Raw genomic sequence first — 23,201 nt, forward strand, 5'->3', positions numbered from 1 at the left:
AATAGCTTTCTTCTGTTATCAGATCCCTGTTCTTCTGACTATTTAGTAACCTCGGCAAAACATGGAGCTGGGCAGGAGGTTTCCGGGAGGAAGGGGTGGTCTGACATGTGCACACCACTGAGGAGGGGCCTCGAGTCATCATTCCCCAGTTCCAAGCAGCATCATACAAAGCGCATCACTAAAGAGAAGTTCTTATAACTACAGGAAACCTCTGTCGTTACCAGGAAAACATGTTTTCTTTTCCACCCTCATCAGAGGAAAGCCCGCTTATGCAACTTCGTATTCTTGCAACCATCACTCCACCAACAGCAATCAAAGCAACAGCTACAGTTTAGTGATCACAGCTTACGTGGTTCTTCACAACTGCCTTTGAGACAGGCAGGGACCTGGGACCCTTTGCTGCAGTGCTTGCACCTGGACACACCTCTCCTCCGGCAGCAAAATACAAGGAAACTATATAGGACTAAAAATAACTGAGTGCATGCACAGTTGGGGTAAATTCTGGACAAAAGATACAAAGAGACCAAAAAACCCAGCTGCCACTTTTGAAGAGCAGGGAGCAAAAACAGGGTACTGCGAACGCGCCCTGCTCTCGACACCACCTAAGGGTTGGGCAAAACAGCTAAGCCACCCCTCTGACCCGACCCCTGGACACACCCCTACCTTCACCCCATGTGAGGAACAAGCCCGCCCCCTCTCAGGGAGCTGGCAAACAAGGCAACCTGTTGTTTGTTCTCCCTCCCCCCGCTGCATCAGCGGTCCCAGTAAAGCCTTGCCTGAATTTCTTGTCTGCCCTCTGATCAATTTCTACTGGTTAAGGAAGCCAAGAACTCTGGTGGGTTACACCTTTGGTCTCACACTTTATTATCTTCATTTTAGGTTGAGAAGCCTGAGGTTGGAGGTGGTAAGAAACTCAACATCTGTCATGTGGGGTTTTTTATTTTTAAATTTTAAACCTTATTTGGAATGAATAATTTTAATTTTAAACCTTATTTGGACCACCAGGGAAGCCCCTCTTTGTTCGTGTTTAAATTGAATTGTCCATTTGTTTACTGTTGAGTTTTGAGAGTTCTTTATGTAATCTAGATATGAATCCTTTTTCAGATGTATGATTTTCAAATATTTTCTCCTAGTCCGTAATTAGTTTTTGCAGAGCAAAAGATTTCAACATCAATTAAGTCCACATTATCAATTTTTTCTTTTACGGAACATACTTTTAGTGTCATGTCTAAGAACTCGTCAACTCCTAGTTCCACCAAATTTTCTCCTATCTTCTAAAAGTCTTATAAATTTATATTTTAGGGACTTCCTGGCGCTCCAGTGGTTAAGACTCCGCGCTTCCACAGCAGGGGGCACAGGTTCCATCCCTGGTTGGGGAACTAATATCCCACATGCTGCGCACTGTGGCCAAAAAAAACCCCAAACCCTATAATTTTATGTTTTACATTTAAATTTGGTTCATTTTGAATTAATTTTTTCAAAAGATGTGAGGTTTAGATTGATGTTCTTTATTTTTTATTTATTATATGTTTTGCCTATAGATATCCAGTTGCTCCAGCACCATTTGTTTAAAAAGACTATTCTTTCTGCACTGAATTGCTTTTTCAACTTTTTCAAAAATCAGGTGGACTTAATTGTGTGGAGCTACTTCTGGGTCCTCAATTCTGTCCCATTGATCCATGTGTCCGTCCCTCGACATCACAGAGTTTGAGCTCTATAATAAGGTTTGTAATCAGGTAGAGTGATTCCTCCCACTTTATCATTCTTTTTCAAAATTGTTTTAGCTATTGTAGTTCCTTTGCCTTTCCACATACATTTTATTTATTATTATTTTTAAATTAATTTATTTAGTTTTGGCTGCATTGGGTCTTCTTTGCTGTGTGCGGGCTTCTCACTGTGGCTTGTCTTGTTGCAGAGTGCGGGCTCTAGGTGCACGGGCTTCAGTAGTTGTGGCTCGCGGGCTCTGAGCACAGGCTCAGTAGTTGTGGCACACGGGCTTAGTTGCTCTGCGGCATGTGGGATCTTCCCGGACCAGGGATCAAACCCATGTCCCCTGCATTGGCAGGCGGATTCTTAACCACTGTGCCACCAGGGAAGCCCCTATACATCTTTTATTTATACCTAAGTATTTCCATTTTTTAAAAATTAAAGTATAGTTGATTTACAATATTGTGTTAGTTTCAGGTGTATGGCAGAGTGATTCAGTTATATATTTTTTCAGATTATATTGCATTATAGGTTATTACAAGATATTGAATATAATTCCCTGTTATACAGTATATCCTTGTTGCTTATCTATTTTATGTGTAGTAGTTTGTATTCTATTTTCATTTTCATTCAGTTCAATGTATTTTTATTTATTTTATTTAATTAATTTATTTTTTAAAGTGTTTTTTTGATGTGGACAATTATTTTAAGTCTTTATTGAATTTGTTACAATATTGCTTCTGTTTTATGTCTTGGCCCTTTGGCTGCAAGGCATGTGGGACCCTAGTTCCCCAACCAGGGGTCGAACCCTCACCCCCTGCATTGGAAGGCGAAGTCTCAACCACTGGACCACCAGGGAAGTCCCTCATTCAGTTCAATGTATTTTTAACTTGAGACTACCTTTTTGATCCATAGATTATTTAAAAGTGTGTTGTTCAGCTTCCAAGTTTTTGGATTTTCTTTTTATCATTCTCTTATTGATACCCAATTTTTTTAAGGTTTTTTTTTTTTTTTGATGTGGACCATTTTTAAAGTCCTGATTGAATTTGTTACAATATTGCTTCTGCTTTATGTTTTGTTTTTTTGGCCAAAGGGCATGTGGGATCTTAGCTTCCTGACCAGGGATTGAACCCGCACTCCCTGCAATGGAAGGCGAAGTCTTAACCACTGGACCACCAGGGAAGTCCTGATACCCAGTTTGATCCCATTGTAGTTGGTACACACTCTATAAAATTTCAATTATTTTAAATATGTTGAGGTTAGTTTTTATGGCCAGGATATGGTCTATCTTGACTTATGTTCTGTGAGTGCTTAAAAAGAATGTGTTGTCTCTGGTGTTAGCAGGTGTTCTACAAATCTTGATTAGATCCTGTTGGTTAATGGTATCATTAAGCCTTTCCAAATCTTTGCTGACTTTTTATTTGTTCTATCAAGTACTGAGAGAGGTGTGTTGAAGTCTTCAACTGTAATTGTGGATTTGTCTATTTCTCCTTTTAGTTCTATCAGATTTTTCTTTGCCTATTTTGCACCTCTGTTGTTTGGTGCATAAAGATTTAGGGTTGCTGTGTCTTCTTAGGGATTGACTCTTCTATACGTAAGGTACCTTTCCGTCCCTGGTAATTTTCTCTGCTCTTTTTTTTTTTTTTTAACATCTTTATTGGAGTATAATTGCTTTACAATGGTGTGTTAGTTTCTGCTTTATAACAAAGTGAATCAGCTATACATATACATATTTCTCTGTTCTTCAGTCAATTTTATCTGGTATTAATATAGCGACTCCTGCTTTCTCTTAATTAACTTTTGCACAGTTTATCTTTTTTCCATCCTTGTACTTTCAGCCTACCTATACAATTGAGTTTCTTGTAGCTAGCATACTTTGGTTATATTATTTTTATCCACTCTACCAATCTCTTTTTTGTATTTAGACCTCTTTCTTTTAATGTTGTAATTATTAATATGTTAAGGTTTAAGTGTATCATTTTATTTTCCTTTTTTTTTGTTTTGTTTTGTTGGCTTTTTTTCTTCCTGTGGTTATTTGAACATTTTTGGATTCCATTTTGATTCATCTATAGTATTTTTTAGTGTATCTCTTTGTATAACTTTTTAAGTGGTTGCCCTAGGGATTTCATTATATATACATAACTTGTCACTGTCTACTGTTGTCTACATTTTATCAGTTCAAGTGAAGTGTAGAAAGCTCACCTCCTTTTATGTCTGTTTATCCCTTCGCATTTGTAATTGTTTTAAATATTTCCTTTGCATACATTGAGAACCATATTGGAAAGTGTTATAATTTTTCCTTCAACAATTCAACATAATTTAGAAAATTTAAGAGAAGTCTATTTTGTTTACCCATATTTTTACTCTTACAGTGTTCTTTCTATATCTTAGAGCCTAACGTTCTAAGATTCCTTCTTTATCATTGCCTTTCTGTTTATAGCACTTCCTTTAGTCATTTTTGTAGGGTAGGCCTGTTGGCGACAGATTCTCTTAGTTTTCCTTCATGTGATAATGTCTGTTTCCCTTTCATTCCTGAAGGATACTTTTGCTGGATGTAGAATTTTGAGTTGCACTTGAAAAATGTTGCGTCACTTTCTTCTGGCTTCTGGGTTTCTAATGCAAAATCTGCTGTCATTAAAATTTCGCTCTTGTTTTCAGATTTTGTGGATACTTGTGAGGACTTCCATGGTATGTTAATTGACTAAAGTGAATAAAAGCAGTGTGTAGAGTATTATGTTGTTCGTATAACAAGGGACGGTGGGGAGAATGCTGAATATATATATAATTGCTTGACCACACATAAGATGGCTCTGGAAAGACAAGCACAGCTGGCACTGTTACCAAGGTGAAGGAGAAAGGGGTGCCTGAACAAAAGGAAGGGAGGTTTTTCAATTTATACACTTTTGCCATCTCTTGAATTTTGAACCATGAGAATTCCCCCCAGTTTCTCTCTCCACATCCTCTTTCCATGCTTCCTCTTTTACTACTTGACATCTTTACAGAATTTATTTGCAAGAATTACTTATATATTCTAAATAAAAGTCATCTTCAGATATACGTGTTGCAAATACCTTCTCCACTCTATTGCTTGCCTTTTGCTCTCTTGATGGTGTCTTTCCACGTCTTAAAGTTAACGATGACCAATTTATCAGCATTTCCCTTTAAGGTCGGTACTTTTTAATGTCCTGCTAAAAAGTATTTTCCTCTCCCACGGTCACGATATTCTGCTGTTTGGGACTTCCCTGGGGGTCCATTGGTTAGGGCTCGGCGCTTTCACTGCTCTGGCAGGGCTGGATCCCTGGTCCCGGAACTAAGATCCCCAAAACCGCGCGACGCAGCCAAGCAAAACAAAACTAAAAAACCCCGATATTCTGCTGTTGGCTGTTATTTTCCAGAGTCGTGTCTTTCACATTTACGTCTACAACCTATCTTGGATTGATTTTTTTGCGTGAGGTAGGGGTTACGGTTCGTCCCCCAACCCCGCCAAGGACATTCAATTGATCGAGCACTTTTCCTTCAAAATAACTCTTCTATTTCATCACAGTTGCTCTTTTGTGGGGAGAAGACATGTGACTACATACCCGTGGGGCTGTTTCTGGCTTCTCACTTCTTTTGCATTGATCTTTTTATTTATCCTTGGGCCAGTATCACACCGCTTTAATTACTAAGGCTTTATACGCCGTAGCACACATTCTTCAACTTTGTGTCCCCTGCCCTCTTCCCCAAGAGCGCACGGAACTCAAACCGCGACCTTCCGAATTTCCCTCCGAAGACGGAGGGACAGTACTTAGGCTGGAGGACGCAATTCAGAGCTCCGCATCCAGCCCCTCCCACCTGCGCCTTGAGGCCTGCCCGCCCAACGCGCATGCGCAGCCTCACGACTGGGCGAGGGAAAAATACGTCACCGGAGAGGCGGGAGGATGGGGTTGATTCGCCATGGCCTCCGCAGCGACCAGGTAGGGCTGCGGGCGGGGGAACCTCGGAGGCGAGGCGCGCGGCAGGTCCCGGCTCGAGCTCGTCTCGCCCGCTGAGGGGAGAGAAGTGGTGTGGAGGCCGAGCGGAGGCTGCGGACCCGGAGAGACGCCGGCACCGGAGTCCGGGCTCAGCGTTTTCTGCATGGGGAGCCGCGCCTTCGCTGAGCTTTGAGCCTCGGTTTGCGCGGCTGCAAGTGGGTGTAGGCAGGCGGCGGACCCGATTTCCCCGACTCCGCGCCGTGCGCGGGCGAGGCTGGCGGCACCTGGCCGGTGCAGAGTTAGCGCAGCAGGTACCTTTGTTCGGAGGCAGGGCGGGGTGCTGCCTGCTGCGTACCCGCGGGGTGGCCACGGCATCTCTTGCTCCTCCTGCCCTTGCTCTGCCGTTCCCAAGCTGTGCGGCTTGGACCAGTGTCCTCAGCTGTAACTTTGGGAATAAAACGCCCCCCCCCCCCATGAGTTTGTCGAGAAGCGTGGTGAGATTGCGCATGGGTGGTACTCAGCTAGGGTTTGGCACAGAATAGGTGCTCAACAAATGGTACCCATACAACCCTCTTTTTAGTTTCGTTTGCTATGGTGATTTGAGAATTGACGAGTTACTTTTGTTACGAAATAGTTAACGAAATAATTTTTGAGCTTCATATACACGTGTGTTTAGTGAACATAATACTTGCTTCTCTTAATGGAATTACCAGGAAGTGCTTTTCACGTCTTCCAACCTGTGTATGGGCAAAACAGAGGAAGTCAGTTTCTAGAAAAGTGGCAGATAGAAAAAGGGATCCTCAACTTGGTTATACAGGGATAGAATTAGCAAAAGTGATCTAATTCTTAAGGATAGGCAGGGAACTAACTTTTTTGAGCACCCACCAAAATGACTGTTGTAGATATCTCTTATTCCTCAGCACGAGAGAGTATAGTATAGTGAGTGGTATCACGATATTTTCCAGCCCAGTTTTGGGTGCTGAGAGCACCCACAGCAAATAAGTGAGGGAAGCAGGCTTTTAAAACTAGGCTTCTGTATAAAACAAACTAATTCTAGTACAGGGGTTGCTTCTGAAGAGGTCCTTGCTCAAGAATTTATTTTTTTAAAATATTTTTTTAAAGTTTATTTATTTTTGGCTGCATTGGGTCTTCGTTGCTGTGCGTGGGCTTTCTCTAGTTGTGTCCAGAGGGGACTACTCTTCATTGTGGTGCGCGGGCTTCTCATGGCGGTGGCTTCTCTTGTTGCGGAGCACGGGCTCTAGGCGCGTGGGCTTCAGTAGTTGCAGTACGCGGGCTCAGTAGTTTGTGGCTCACGGGCTCTAGAGCGCAGGCTCAGTAGTTGTGGCGCACGGACTTAGTTGCTCGGCGGCATGTGGGATCTTCCCGGACCAGGTCTACGAACCCGTGTCCCCTACGTTGGCAGGTGGATTCTCAACCACTGCGCCACCAGGGAAGTCCTGTCTTCGTTTATAGTAGAAGAAATGGACTCAGAGATGGGAAGAAATTTAGCACTGAACTAGTAAGGGCAGAGCCAATTCCATGTCACTCCAAAAGCTAGTGCTTGTCTATGTATTTCATTAATTCCTTCACTTCACAGATATTTATTGTACAGCTGGTCTGTACCAGTAGGTGCTAGGTGTTGGGGATACACTGATGGCTAAAGCAGACACAGCCCCTGTCTTCAGGTAGCAACTTGAGTTGAAGTAGCAACTCATAAGCAATGAGTCTAGCAAGGGAGACACACAGAAAATAGAAAAAGACCAACGAAATATTGGCTGCGGTCGTGGTACCCGCCATAGGAGACAGTAGAGGGCGCTGTAAGAATATATAATGGGGTCAGTGGCAGCAGGCCGGGTGAGGAGGGACAGGGTCGCCTTTCCTGAGGAGATAGTAGTCAGCTGAGACCTTAAGGACTGAGTTGGAGTTAAAATGGGCAAAGAGAGGGCTTCCCTGGTGGTGCAGTGGTTGAGAGTCCGCCTGCCGATATGCAGGGGACACGGGTTCGTGCCCTGGTCCGGGAAGATCCCACATGCCGCGGAGCGGCTGGGCCCGTGAGCCATGGCCGCTGAGCCTGTGCGTCCGGAGCCTGTGCTCCGCAACGGGAGAGGCCACAACGGTGAGAGGCCCGCGTACCGCAAAAAAAAAAAAAAAAAAAGGGCAAAGAGAAGAGTGAAGAGGAGGGACGCACGTGAGGCTTCGAGGGTCGGAGGGGCTGTGACTGGTAGTTTCAGAGTGACCCATGTGGCGGGCAGTGGAGAGTGCTTCCAAGGCAGAAGCGGACACAGGTTGGATCCCATCCGAGCAGTGCTGCACCCCAGGGTTTATTTGCTTCCCAGGACATATAATCATCTCCACAAACTGTGTCTGTGTTCCAGCTCCCGGCCTCCTTCTTCAGACGTGGTTAGGCCTCTGGTTGCCCTGGGTGGGGACAGATGTGCGGAGGGGCAGAGACCTCAGTGTGACACTTGCTCGGTGTTGGTTACTTGCGTGGCAAAGCTGAATAGACAGGAGTGCCAGTATTGTATTTCACTCTATTTGTCTCTGGTTTGCAAAATTATTTAACATTTTTTAGTCTCCCAATGGTCCAAGTCCTATGTTAGCTACCTAGGATACAAACGTTTAAGGATAGTTATTAATTTAATTCATGTTTTACTTGCTTTCCATTTAAGATGCTACAGTTGTTTTACCAATATTATTCTTCAGATGTGTTTGTTTACCATCTACTATGTGCTAGGCACTGTGCTAGGGACATAGCATGAGCAAATAGACACGGTCTGTGTCCTCCTGGAGCTTAAGCTCCCAGTTGGGGCTGGAGGATGGAGAGGGAGGGGGAGCGACTCAGGGAGATGGGGTTGGAGAGGTAGGCAGGGGTCAGACCATGCAGGCCTCACAGGTCATGCCAAGTATCTGGAGCTTCTCCTAAGGATGGTGGGAGGCCACTGAGGAGTCTCATTCAGGGAGTAGAACCAGCAGGTGTGTGTTTATGAAAGATCACTCTGGCTTCTCCCTCGGCGGAGGCGGAAGTCGATGGGTGTAAGGGCTGTTTAAAAGGTAGGATCAGTGGGGCTTGGTAATAGGTTCACTCTGGGGTAAGATGGAAGAGGGAGGTTCAGGGCTGATTAATTTTCTGGCCTGTGTATCTGAGATCAGAACTCAGAGGAAGGACATGAGTTCAGTTTTGAGTAAGACGTCTTTGCAATGATCCAGGTGGGGTGTCACAAAGGCAGGGATGTAGGAAGGTCTGGCACTCACATGACCGGAATGGCTGAGTCTCTAAAGCTCTTGTCAGAGAGGAACACCTTTCCCATGTTTTTTTTGCGGGGGGAGCGCTGTGCTGTGGGGCATGTAGGATTTTAGTTCCCTGACCAGGGATCGAACCTGTGAAGCGTGGAGTCTTAACCACTGGACCGCCAGGCAAGTCCCCACCTTTCCTTATTGAGGGAGCTGTCAAGGTGGGACCTGTGAGGTGGTCCAATCCACATTTATGTTGGGAAAAGGTACAAATAAAATCTCCTGCCAACCTAGGAAATGCTCTCCACAAATGCGGAAAGAAAAGAATTCTGTTATTCAGTCATTAACCGAAACTGGGATACAACACACTGCAAATGAGACTACAAAAACAGAAAAAAAACAACCCACCATTTACAGCCCATTACATACATAATCTCAAGATTAATGGTAATTTGTTCTCTTGTAAAAAGACTAGGCAACACCACTTGCTGTATGTGTTTTCATCCTAAATTTACCTGGTGGTTGGGGTGGCCGTCTGTGCTAGTCAGTTGCCTTTCTCTGAAAGAAAAGTAAAACATCCTTAATTTCTATGAGCCGGTAGTCGAGGTGCCTAGGCTAAACTCCCACGACGTTACCTTAAGAGAGATGGCTCCCAGGCCCTTCAGAAAAAAATTCTTGGGTTTTACTTGTGGCTGGAGCTAGCTTATTTAGCCTTTAAAAGGTTTGCTTACATACCAAAGGGACAGAGGAAGGACTTACAACTCTGGGTTTTTCAGAGAAATGCTCTAAGAAAAAGAGAAAAATCTCTTTCCCTTTCTGCAACAGGGAAAAGTCAGTTTAAAAAATTGACTTCAACAGTGCAGAAAAATGTTGGACTGGAGCTCTCACAGTATGGGCATCGTTCTGGAGATGATCGTTAAGTGAGTTCCATGGAGTTGTGCATACTTAGGATGCCTGCAGGTGGTCACATCTAGCCCATAATTTCTTGTACATTGATTTAGAGAAAAATACAGATACAGATCCTGCTGGTTTCCAGTCAGAACTCTTGTCTCTGGTAGTTAACCCTTCCAGGACTTGTCCTCTTTAATGTCAGTAATGCCATTTCTCACTCCTACCCATTGTTAAAACATAAAATTCAACTGAGTAAATTTTTTTTAAATTAATTAATATGTATCTTTTTGGCTGTGTTGGGTCTTTGTTGCTGCGCCTGGGCTTTCTCTGGTTGCGGTGAGCGGGGGCTGCTCTTCGTTGTGGTGCACGGGCTTCTCATTGCGGTGGCTTCTCTTGTTGCAGAGCATGGGCTCTAGGGCGTGTGGGCTTCAGTAGTTGTGGCATGCAGACTCAGTAGTTGTGGCTCGCGGGCTCTAGAGCGCAGGCTCAGTAGTTGCGGCACACGGGCTTAGTTGTTCCGCAGCATGTGGGATCTTCCCGGACCAGGGCTCGAACCCGTGTCCCCTGCACTGGTAGGCAGATTCTTAACCACTGTGCCACCAGGGGAGTCTCTAACTGAGTACGTTTTAAAGATGTTACTGGCTTTCTTTGAGTCATGAATCGGGCAGCATCCCATCTAGCAGATAGAGAGGAGCTCCGAGGAGCTGTACAAAGTGAAAGACTTTTACAGGTAGAAGGAGCGGGAACAGGAAGCTCTACTTGGGAAAAAGCAGGTTGGTTGTGGCGAGGCCACCCCCCTTTAAGGGATGCAGGGGTCCGCCAGGCAGATGACCTCACTGTGCTGACCAGGCGATTCCTGATTCCCTGGTTTAAGATTCCATTTCTGGGAGAGGCTGAAACTAATTAAGTGAAGTTTGGTGATGTGGGGCTCAGCGTCGGTGACTCCACTTTGAGCATATTTTCTTGTTTTTAACACCAGTTCTTCATGTATGAGATATTTGGTAGGTAAAGTTATGATTTTAATGCAGAAATGAACTCTCCACTAATCTGTTCTGGAAGGTCATAAATGTGGGGATGGAAATTGAGATTGAATGGCATGTACATTTAGCTTGGAAGCTGCTTTCCACTCACCGAGGTAGTAAATTCAACAAACTCTCCTTTAGATTCTACCTGAGCTATCCCTTCCATCTTCTTAAGTTCACAGTAACCTGAGACTTGGCCACTAAACTGCTTACTGGAGGGAGAGACCGCTGATGGCAGCTGAAGTGATTGAACATTGCTTACCAGTAGTTTGAACTTGTTTGCTGTTATCAGCCTTTTTTCATCATCAGTGTATAGGAATGCAAGAGATTTCTGTGTATTAGTTTTGTATCCTGCAACTTTACCAAATTCATTGATTAGCTCTAGTAGTTTTCTGGTGGCATCTTTAGGATTCTCTTTGTATAGTATCATGTCATCTGCAAACAGTGACAGTTTTACTTCTTCTTTTCCAATTTGTATTCCTTTTATTTCTTTTTCTTCTCTGATTGCCGTGGCTAGGACTTCCAAAACTGTGTTGGATAAGAGTGGTGAGAGTGGACATCCTTGTCTTGTTCCTGATCTTAGAGGAAATGCTTTCAGTTTTTCACCTAGTATATCTTCTTTGGAAAAGAAAGTTTAGAGAAGAAGCAGCTCATTTTTTATCTGGGTTATCTTTTGTTCTTGTGTTGCACGAGTTCTTTTTATATTCTGGACACTTGACCCTTATGAGATACATGATGTGCAAATATTTTCTCCCATTCTGTTGGTTGTCTTCACTTTTTTGATAGTTTTCTTTGAAGCACAGAAGTTTTCAGTTTTGATGTTCAATTTATCTTTTTCTTTTGTTGCTTTTGCTGTAGTGTCATAGCTAAGAAATCATTGCTTAATCCAAGATCATGAAGATTTACACTTAAATATTCTTTAAAGTATTTTATAATTTTAGCTCTCACATTTAGGTCTTTGATCATTTTGAGTTAATTTTTATATATTGTGTTCTGTAAGGTTCCAACTTTATTCTTCAGTTTGTGGATATCCAGTTGTTCCAGCATCATTTATTGAAAAGACTGTTCTTTGCCCATTAATTTACCATAATGTAAAAGTCAAAGCCATTCTTTAAAAACTCACTTGATTACTAAAAGATTTCTATTTCATTTGTGGGAAATGGCTTATAACAGTCTTTTTTTAAGGCACTGCCTAATTCTCCTTGAGTGATTTTTTTCCTTTTGTTTCAAAGAAAATAAAATGAGCAAGTGGGATGTATTCCATGAATGCAAGGTTGGTTCAATATTGGGAAATTGATTAGTATCTTATACAGCATTATTAAGTATTAGGAACAATGATACGATTATTTCTCTAGATGCTGAAAAGCCTGTCAAAAAATTCAATACCCATTATAATAAAAGCACTTAGAAGATAAAAAAAAAAAGCCTTTATGCTGTTTACATACCCTAGCAATAAACATGGTGAATGTACAAAATACGTTTTCGATTTAAGGGTTTTTTTTTCTTTTAATATAGGCTCTGGAATTTGCCAAGTAATTTTTTTCAATCCTGAAAAGGCTCTGAGAGAGAAATAAGGAGGGAAATATGTATGGGGAAAAGTAAATCTGCCAACAGTGTTTGGTGAAATAAACAGATTGTTTGATGGCTTACTGTGGACATGTCCTGAGGCGACGTGGCCCTGTCCTTAGGGAGCTATTTGGTGGGATGCTGGGAAATAAAGTGATAGGTCACCGGCTAGGCTATTTTTAAATGAAAGCTTAGAAGTTGGCTCTGGAAAACCCTCTCAGGTTATTATGCTCCCCTCCTCCTTTAGTCCTCCAGAACGTGAGATTCCTTTCCATATGTTTTCTGGCATTAAAGTCAGGGCACTCTAAGTTTTAAGTGGAAGCATTATTAAAAACTGCTTCAGAGTAAAGGGCATTTCCTAGTTAAATTTCACAGTTATGTTTCCCAGTTCCAAAAATAACTTGGGGGACTCCCCCGCACTCCCAATGCAGGGGGCCTGGGTTCGATCCCTGGTCAGGGAACTAGATCCCATATGCCACAGCTAAGAGTTTTCATGCTGCCATTAAAGATCCCGAATGCCGTAACGAAGATCCCAAATGCTGAAACTAAAACCCGGCACAGCCAAATAAGTAAATAAATAAATTAATAACAAAAAAAAAACCTTGGAACTCAGAGTGAACCGTCATCCTAAATAAATTGTCTAAGAGAGAGAACAGTGGGCAAATAATTTATCCAAATTCATGAGGAAACTAATTTGTTAGAATTTTAAAATAATCTGATTTCAACCATGAGCCTACTTGAAATTAGACAGCGTTTAATGTTTAATCCTTTATGAATGACACACTTAAAAATTTTTTATGGTAATAAAATATACGTAATTTGAATTTACCATCTTTTTTAAAAAATTAATTTATTTTTAATTTTTGGCTGCGTTTGGTCTTGAGTGCTTTCTCCAGTTGCGGTGCGCGGGCTTCTCATTGCGGTGGCTTCTCTTGTTGCAGAGTACGGGCTCTAGGCGCACAGACTTCAGTAGTTTTGGCACACGGGCTCAGTAGTTGTGGCTCGCGGGCGCAGTAGTTGTGGCGCACAGGCTCAGTTGCTCCGCGGCATGTGGGATCTTCCTGGACCGGGGCACAAACCCGTGTCCCCTGCATCGGCAGGCGGACTCTCAACCACTGCGCCACCAGGGAAGCCCGATCGTAACCATTTTTAAGTGTATAGTTCAGAAGTGTTAAATACATTTATAATGTTGTACCACCATCACCGCCATCTGTCTCCAGAATTCTTTTCATCTTACAAAACTGAAATTCTGTACGCATTAAAAAATAACTCCCCATCTCCCTGCCTGCCCCCAGCCCCTTGGCAGCTCCCGTTCCACTCTCTGTCTCTAAGAATTTGACTACTCTGAGTATCTCCTGTAAGTGGGCTCCTGCAGTATTTGCTTTTGGGCTGGCTTCTTTCCCCTAGCATAATGTCCTCAGGGTTCATCCCCGTTGTAGCAAGTGTCAGAGTTTCCTTCCTTTTTAACGCTGAGTGATATCCCATTGTATGTACATATCACATTTTGCTTATCCATTCATTGGTTGGTGGACGCTTGGGTTGTTTCTGTGTTTTATCTATTGTGAATAATGCTGCTGTGAACATGGGTGTACAGATACCTCTTCGAGACCCTGCATTCAATTCTTTTGAGTATATACCCAGCAGCGGAATTGCTGGATCATATGATAATTCTATTTTTAATTTTATTGAGGAACCTCCATACTTTTTTTTTTTTAAATAAATTTATTTATTTATTTTTGACTGCGTTGGGCCTTTGATGCTGTGCGCGGGCTTTTCTCTAGTTGTGACAGCGGGGGCTACTCTTCATTGCGGTGCATAGGCTTCTCATTGGATGGCTTCTCTTGTTGCAGAGCACGGTCTCTAGGCGCCCGGACTTCAGTAGTTGTGGCACGTGGGCTCAGTAGTTGTGGCTCATGGGCTCTAGAGCGCAGGCTCAGTAGTTGTGGCGCACGGGCTTAGTTGCTCCGCGGCATGTGGGATCGTCCCGGACCAGGGCTCGAACCCATGTCCCCTGCATTGGCAGGTGGATTCTTAACCACTGCACCACCAGGGAAGCCCCTCCATACTTTTTTTTTCAGTGGCCGTACTGCTTTACATTCTCACCCACAGTGCATAGGGTTCTAATTTCTCCATATCCTCCCACTTACCATTTTCCGGTTTTTTGATAGTAGTCATTCTAATGGGTGTGAGGTGGTATCTCATTATAGTTTTTATTTGCATTTCACTAATAACTAGTGATATTGAGCATCTTTTCATATACCTATTGGCTGTTTTTATGTCTTCTTTTGAGAAATGTCTGTTCAAGTCCTTTGCCTTTTTTTTTTTTTCCAATTTATTGGGTCTTCGTTGCTGCATGCGGGCTTTCTCTAGTTGTGGCGAGTGGGGGCTACTCTTCATTATGGTGCGCGGGCTTCTCATTGTGGTGGCTTCTCTTGTTGTGGAGCTCGGGCTCTAGGCGCACGGGCTTCGGTAGTTGTAGCACATGGGCTCAGTAGTTGTGGCTCGCAGGCTCTAGAGCGCAGGCTCAGTAGTTGTGGCTCGCAGGCTCTAGAGTGCAGGCTCAGTAGTTGTGGCACACGGGCTTAGTTGCTCCGCAGCATGTGGGATCTTCCCGGACCAGGGTTCAAACCCGTGTCCCTTGCATTGGCAGGTGGATTCTTAACCACTGTGCCAGCAGGGAAGCCCCCTTTGCCCATTTTTGAATCAGGTGGTTTTTGTTTTGTTTTAAATTTTAGTTCTCTATTTTAGATATTGCTCCGTTATCAGATATATGATTTGAAAATATTTTCTGCTACCCTGTGGGTTATCGTTTTACTGTGTGAATAGTGTCTTTTACTGCACAACATTTAAAATTTTTCATGAACCAATTTATCTGGTTTTTCTTTTGTTACCTATGCATTTATAGAGTCTTATCCAAGAAATCATTACCAAATCCAATGTCATGAAGCTTTTGCCTATGTTTTCTTGTAAGAAACATGTTTTAAGTCTTACATTTAGATCCTTGATCCATTTTGAGTTAATTTTTGTGAAGGGTTCAATTTTGTTCTTTTGCAAGTGGATATCCAGTTTTTTTTAAATTAAATTAAATTAAATTAAATTTTTTATTTTTCGGCTGTGCCATGCGGAATGTGGGATATTATTTCCCCAACCAGTGATCAAACCCATGCCCCATGCATTGAAAGCACAGCCTTAGTCACTGGACTGCCAGGTAAGTCACTGGATATCCAGTTTTCTTAGCATCATTTGTTTGAAAGACTGTTTTTTCCCCATTGAATGGTTTTGACATTCCTGTCAAAAATTATTTGACCATATATGCAAAGATTTATTTCTGGCCTCTCTATTCCATTGGTCTGTACCTGTCTTTGTGCCAACACCACACAATTTTGATTACTCTAGCTTTATAGTAAGTTTTGGTATCGAGAAGTGGTTCTTCCAGCTTCTTTGTTCTTTTCCAAGATTCTTTTGACTATTCAGGGACCTTTGAGATTCCATGTGAATTTTAGGATGAGTTTTTCTCTTTCTGCAAAAGGCATTGTTGGGATTTTGATAGGGATTGAATTGAATCTGCAGGTTGCTTTGATCGGTATTGACATTTTAATAGTAATAAGTGTTCCACTCCATGAACATGGGATGTACTTCCATTCATTTATGTCTTGTTTAATTTCTTTCCGTAGTATTTTGCAGCTTTCATTGTACAAGTCCTCACCTCCTTGGTTAAGTTAGTTCTTAAGTATTTAATTCTTTTAGTTGTTATTGTAAATGGAATTGTTTTTGCATGTATAGAGATACAACCGATTTTTTTGTGTTGACTTTGTGTCCTGCTACTTTGCTGAATAAATTATTCTAACACATTTTAAACACATTTTTGTGGAGTCCTTAGGGTTTCCTACATACAAGATCATATCACCTGCAAACAGATAATTTTACTTCTTCCTTTCCAATTTAGATGCCTATTATTTCTTTTTCTTTCCTAATTGCTCTGGCTAGAATTTTCAGTGCTGTGTTGAATAGAGGTAGTGAAAGTTGGCATCCTTGCTTTGTTCCTGATCTTGGAAGAAAAGCTTTCACTCTTTTACCATTGAGTCTGATGTTTGATGTGGGTTTTTAATGTATGGCTCTTACTGTGTTGAGTAGTTTCCTTGTATTCCTATTTGTTGAGTGCTTTTATCATGAAAGGGTGTTAAATTTTATCAAATGCTTTTTCTGCGTCAGTTGAGTTGATTGTGTGGTTTTTTCCTTCAGTTGATGCGGTATATTGTTGATCATCTTCATATGTTGTAGGATCCTTGCATTACAGGAACAAATCCCACGTGGTCAGGATGTATAATCCTTTTACTATGCTGCTAAATTCAGTTTGTTAGTTTTTTTTGTTGAGGAGTTTGGTGTCACTCTTCAAAAGGGATATTGTTCTGTAGTTTTCTTACAGTGTTTTTTCTTGGTATCAGGGTAATGCTGGTCTCATGGAATGGGTTAGAAAGTGTTCTCTCCTAAAACGGAGGAGTCACTAGCTAGGGCTGCCCTGGGCCGGTTGTGTGCCCTGTGGCCAGCACACCAGCTCGGGTGGTTTTGACTTTGAATCAAAGCTTCAGGTGAGGCTCATCCTCTAGACAGGCCACCTTATCACAATTCCAGTCGTTTAATTTTTGTGTTTCTTTGTTTATCGCCACTCTGTCTAGGCGGTGAGCTTCATGAGGTCAGCACCCACGTCTTCTTGGTCCATCGCCCTGCAGACCCGGCCCCGCCAGCACGCGGTGTGAATGGTACCTCATGTGCCTTAGGTGAACAGGTGAGCCAGAGCCATCCTGGAGCTGAGAGGATGCTCAGCACGTGAGGTGTTGATGTAAAGTAGGGAGCTTTGTCTTTTTACGAAACGCCATTAACGCTGCCTGTGTGGGGACTTACCTGGTGGTCCAGTGGTTAAGACTCCATGCTTCCAATGAAGGGGGCGCAGGTTTGACCCCTGGTCAGGAAACTAAGATCCCACAGGCCGCGTGGTGCAGCCAAAACAACCCAGCTGACAGCCTGGCTGCCTTTGCTCAGTTGCTGTCTGAAATCCTCTCTGGAAATGCTTTATTGCTTCTTTTCAGTTAGCTTATGAGTCGGCAGGACCTTAGCATTTACAGAGTGCTTCCCATGTGGTTTCTCATTGGAATAATCACCCCCATTTTGAAGTTAAGACACTTAGTTGCAGAGAATAAATCTGCTTGCGTCACACAGCAGGGACATGACAGGGTGAACCTGAACCCTGCTCCCCAGTGCCAACTTGGTGCTTTTTCTGCTTTACACCCACAGTGGGCGCCTTGTGTGGTTTCTGTCGAGGGGTCTGGGCCTCTTGTGTGCTCTGGGAAAGAGGGCAAGATCACTCAGGCATCTTCCAGTAATACTAAATTCATTTTATAAAGCACATTAGAAACCAAAACTGTGGGGCTTCCCTGGTGGCGCAGTGGTTGAGAGTCCACCTGGCGATGCAGGGGACGCGGGTTCGAGCCCTGGTCCGGGAAGATCCCATGCGCCGCGGAGCAGCTAAGCCCTTGCGCCACAACTACAGAGCCTGAGCTCTAGAGCCCGCAAGCCACAACTACTGAAGCCCGCGTGCCTAGAGCCCGTGCTCCGTAACAGGAGAAGCCACTGCAACGAGAAGCCCATGCACCACAATGAAGAGTAGCCACCGCTCGCCACAACTAGAGAAAGCCTGTGTGCAGCAACAAAGACCCAACACAGCCAATAATAAATAATAAACTAAAAAAAAAAAAAAGAAACCAAAATTGTTTTTTGTGACAATGTGTCTAGGTAGCTATCATAAGTGCTGTTTTTAAAAACTGGACAAAGACCTTGACCCATAATAAACGGTTAGCCTCCAGCACCCTGTCCAAGTGTCAGGAGCCCGCGCTGCAGGGTCTGGAGCTGTGCTCAGCACCTCTCATCCCACCCTCCCAGGCTGGGCATGCTGTGCGGCGGGGGCCCAGCATCTTACTGGAGAGCATTGCTCGCTTCTCCAGGACTGGATGCTCAGGACCTGGTCTGAAATACTCGCAGGCCTTCCTCTTGGTTCTGTCTTCACTAATGCCAGCCTGCACGCCTTTAAACTGGGGGCCCTAAGGCCGCATCCCAAAATACACCCCATAGACCACTCGTTCATGGCTCGTTCCAGCATTCCAGAGAGGGCCTGCTGACCTGAAGGTATCCTCTGGTCCAGGTTACTCTGCCCTGGGTCAAAAGACCAGAGTAGACATGGGTGCCGGGAACTGCCACTGGTGAAGTATCTGCTGTCTGAGGTAGGATGCTATCTTTTCTTTTCAGTCAGCTGAAAAGAAAAGTCAGCTTTTCAGCCTTAGCTGCTGCTTCTCATACGCTTGAGACCAAGAAAGAGTAGCTTTACTCTGCTTTTACTTTCTGAAATTAGATACGTATTTTCAGATATGGGTCATAAGCATGACCTGTAGCTTACGTCACCTGTAATAGAACAGCTGGCTGTCAGCGCTAACACACAAGAGTGGATGTGGGCTGTGGGAACTGAGCCTGACTGCTTTTGCTGCCAAGCCCCTCCTTGCCCTGTGGCCTCAGTCCTGCCGTCCAGTTGGAACCCCTCTCTGCCCTTTAGCCTGATTTTCTTGTGCATAACATGGCAACTTATTTCATGACTAATCCTTCCAGACCTGAACTCATTATCGTTTTTTTAAAATTAATTAATTTTATCTTTGGCTGCGCTGGGTCTTGGTTGCGGTGTGCGTACTTCTCATTGCGGTGGCTTCTCTTGTTGCGGAGCACGGGCTCTAGGGGTGTGGGCTTCAGTAGTTGTGGCACACGGGCTCAGTAGTTGTGGCACACGGGCTCAGTAGTTGTGGCTCGCGGGCTCTAGAGCGCAGGCTCAGTAGTTGTGGCGCACGGGCTTAGCTGCTCCGCGGCATGTGGGATCTTCCTGGACCAGGGCTCGAACCCGTGTCCCCTGCATTGGCAGGCAGATTCTCAACCACTGCGCCACCAGGGAAGTCCCTCATTATCATTTTTCACTTTGGAGGGTTTTCAGATCCCCTCCTTTGATTTTCAGATGTAGCTCTTAATGGTTTAATTTCCATGTGTGGTTTCTGAGTAGATTCTAACAACTTGTTTTTATTGACGGTTCAATTTATTTTATTTTTGTAACTGAGAGAAGAAAGGAATCTTAGGAACAGATTCCATCTGTGAAATGCAATGTAGAATTTTGGCCAAAGGGTTGAGAATGGAACAGATGGCATAAGAGGTGACGTGCCTGCTCCGAGTTGGTTTCTCGGTGACGGTCTTGTTTCTAGTTTGAGGTTCCGAAAGCCTCAGTAGAAAGGAGGAGAGCAGTGCAGACCCACAGACTTTCCGGCCGCCTGGCCCAAGTGACAGGCACCTGTGAAGGTGCTTTTCCACCTTCACACTCTTTTGACTTACGTGTGGAGCGCCGTTGTGTGTGCTGCGAGAAAACACAGGCAGACACCTGGGCCCGTGACTTCCTCTCTCTGGTCACTTCCTGTGTGGGGAGTGAGTGGGCGTGGCTGGTGTGGGTGGGCGGAGCCTGCCTCCCCTCTCTGCACGTGCCTGTCCTGCTTTTGGCTCTGGCTCACAGCACTGCTGGGCTGACTGTCCCTCTGTGCTATAAGCTCATCTCCAAATGCTGGGAATCGTGAGCAAGATTGTTTGCCCACTCCCTTTTTTTTACCACCAGTCTTGTCTTCCAGTTATATCTGAAACTAGCAGTTTTAAGAAGCATTTTGGCATAAAATGCAAAATTTATAAGCATGTTATATGCCATTTTCAAAAAAACCCAGGCCCCTTTTGACCTTGCTTTACATAGGAGATCTATTTCCTGATCTGGAAATGTGGCCAGCCAAGACTTGGTTCCTTTCTTCCACTTGGGAGCTGTCCCTTTTGCTCAGAGAAGGCCCCCAGACACCACAGCAAGTCAGTGGGTCTGAGCTACTTCCTTGTCTAGCTCTCTTGGCCATCATAACTGCTGAGGGTGAGACAGGAAGGAGTTGGCACAGCTACCTCTGAGAGTCTGGGGGACCCACGGCCCATCGGTGTGGCCATGGGTACTGCAGAACAGAATGACAGGTGGGAGATCTTTAAGAATTTGAAAAACTCCCAGGAAGAGTTGAGATTGTCTATATTAGCAGCTTCACCTGGTCGGGGGAGTTATGCTGAAGTTGAACCTCACTCTAAAGTTAGTGGCTTGCTCTGGGGTGTCTTTTCCCACCATCATCCTGAGTTACTGGGCAAAGCTGCACTGGTTTAAGGTTTATGTTCTGATTCTGTGAGAACTTGCCAGACTGAATGCAGATGCACTGTCCCTACAGAAGGTGGGCTGAGGATGGGCCCCCTAGCCTGGTGCCATATTTGCCTCGGGCAGAGTGGCCCCTGGGGCCAGGCGACTGAGGCTGGCTTGCGACGTTGGGTCAGGTGCTCAAGGAGTACCAGGCACGTACAAGACGGTGTGTGGTTTCCCTCTTTTCTTCACGTCAAGGGTTGCTGGCTTGGGCTTCGAACAGGTGCGTGGAGCTCTGCTTGTCTCAGTGGGGCGCCTTGCTGGGTGGGCTTATCTTCATCCTGATCCTCCCCTGGGTATGAGAAAGGGGTGGACAGCACACTGTGGCCCTTGTCTGCTCTCTCTTTGCTGTGTTGGCCTCCATGACTGGTGTGTTGGCCACATTTTGTTTGTTTCTTTTTTATTTTTCTTAAGTTTATTGAATTATAGTTGGTTTACAGTGTTGTGTTAACTTCTGCCGTACAGCAAAGTGACTCAGTTATAGATACACGTATTGTTTTTCATATTCTTTTCCATTATGGTTTATCAAAGGATATTGAATGTAGTTCCCTGCGCCATACAGTAGGACCTTGTTATTTATTTATTTATTTTTATTGATTTAGCTTTTTGCGGTACGCGGGCCTCTCACTGCTGTGGCCTCTCCCGTTGCGGAGCACAGGCTCCGGACGCGCAGGCTCAGCGGCCATGGCTCACGGGCCCAGCCGCTCCGCGGCATGTGGGATCCTCCCGGACCGGGGCATGAACCCGTGTCCCCTGCATCGGCAGGCGGACTCTCAACCACTGCGCCACTAGGGAAGCCCCAGTTTGCTAATATCTTGTTGAGGATTTTTGCATCTATATTCATCAAAGATATTGGCCTATAATTTTTTTTTGATAGTATCTTTGTCTGGTTTTGGTATCAGGGTGCTTGTGGCTTTATAGAATGTCTTTGCGAGTGTTTCTTCCTCTTCAGTCTTTTAGAAGAGTTTGAGCAGGATCAGTGTAAGTTCTTCCTTGTATGTTTGGTAGAATTTGCCTGTGAAGCCATCTGGCCCTGGACTTTGTTTGTAGGGAGTTTTGTTTGGTCATTTGTTTTTACAGATTTTATTTCACTTTTAGCGATTGGTCTGTTCAAGTTATCTCTTTCTTCTTGATTCAGTTTTGGTGGGCTGTATGTTTCTAGAAAGTTGTCCATTTCTTCTAGGTTGTCAAATTTATTGGCATATAATTGTTCATAGTATTCTTTCATGGTTTTTTTGTATTTCTGTGGTATCAGTTGTGATTTCTCCTCTTTCATTTCGTATTTTGTTTATTTGGGTCTTCTCTCTTTCCTTCTTAGGGAGCCTGGCCATTGGTGTGTTAATTTTTGTTTACCCTTTCAAAGAACCAGCTCTGGGTTTTATTGATTTTTTTTCTATTTTTTTTAATCTCTATTTTATTTATTTCCTCTCTGATCTTTATTATCTCCTTCTTTCTGCTGACTTTAGGTTTGCTTTGGCCACATTTCCTTTTCTTTCTTTCTTTCTTTTTCTTGGCCATGCCGTGCGTCTTGTGGGATTTTAGTTTCCCAACTAGGGATCGAACCTGGGCCCTTGGCACTGAGAGCACGGAGTCCTAACCACTGGACCATCAGGGAATTCCCATGTTTGGCCACATCTTCTGTTACAAAACTTGAGATATGGGATTCTGATTCCTGACAAAGTTGGGTCTCTTTCTTCCTAGTTGTTCATTTAATTAAACCAGAGGGCTTATGAAGCCATAAAAATTAAATTATAGTGAACTATATGTTTAATGAGTTTGCTTTATGTCATAAACCAGGGCCCCTTTCAGACAACCTTGGAAATCCGATTGCTGGCTTTCAGTTAGTGATGGGTCATGATGATGCTGGTGCCAGCCGTGTTTACTGAGCTCTTACCCTGAGCCAGGGACTGCACACACACTTCTATGTGTTAATTCATCAGACCACAACAAACCTGTTTTTTTTTAAAATTTATTTTTGATTGTGTTGGGTCTTCGTTGCTGTGAGCAGGCTTTCTCTAGTCGCAGCGAGCGGGGGCTACTCTTTGTTGCAGTGCACGGGCTTCTCATTGCAGTGGCTTCTCTTGTTGCGGAACACGGGCTCTAGGCATGTAGGCTTCAGTAGTTGTGGCTCGCAGGCTCTAGAGCACAGGCTCAGTAGTTGTGGTGCATGGGCTTAGTTGTTCTGCGGCACGTGGGATCTTCCCGGACCAGGGCTCGAACCCGTGTCCCCTGCACTGGCAGGCAGGTTCTTAACCACTGCTCCACCAGGGAAGTCCAACGAACCTGTTTTACAGACAGAGGTGCCGAGGCCTCAGCGGTGTGGCCTTGACCCAGGCTGGTGAGTAGCTGAGCCAGGATGTGAACCCGGCCAGGAGGCGAGGGCTCATCTTTGCAACCCCTGTGCTGCCATTGCCATTAGTTGGTGTTTTCCAGGTGGTCTCTGAAACCTCTGAATTTTTAGAGGCAATAGGGCTGCATATTGGTGCTTGATCCCTTGTAGCCTTCAGTGAAGTTCTGACTTAGCGCCAGGTTATGGGTCTG

General features: G+C 44.2%; 1 protein-coding gene and 1 long non-coding RNA gene across 3 annotated transcripts in view; both read left to right on the forward strand.

Annotated features, from left to right (window-relative positions):
- Positions 1–5,598: 5,598 nt before the first annotated feature.
- DHRS7B (dehydrogenase/reductase 7B) overlaps positions 5,599–23,201 on the forward strand; it is a 33,290-nt gene continuing 15,687 nt past the window's right edge. The window contains exon 1 of one of the 2 annotated variants that reach the window (XM_033422634.2): positions 5,599–5,663. In XM_033422634.2, the coding sequence (XP_033278525.2) occupies positions 5,644–5,663 (20 nt within the window). In that variant the 5' untranslated portion in view covers positions 5,599–5,643. The remainder of the gene's footprint in view (positions 5,664–23,201) is intronic. The other variant, XM_033422635.2, reaches the window with a different exon arrangement.
- LOC117200294 (uncharacterized) lies at positions 5,843–18,068 on the forward strand. The gene is made up of 3 exons (XR_004481768.2): positions 5,843–5,971; positions 17,047–17,156; positions 17,773–18,068. It is a non-coding gene; the product is annotated as an uncharacterized LOC117200294 (long non-coding RNA).

Source organism: Orcinus orca, chromosome 19 (genome assembly GCF_937001465.1).
Source record: "Orcinus orca chromosome 19, mOrcOrc1.1, whole genome shotgun sequence".
In the NCBI taxonomy this organism is placed as follows: Eukaryota; Metazoa; Chordata; class Mammalia; order Artiodactyla; family Delphinidae; genus Orcinus; species Orcinus orca.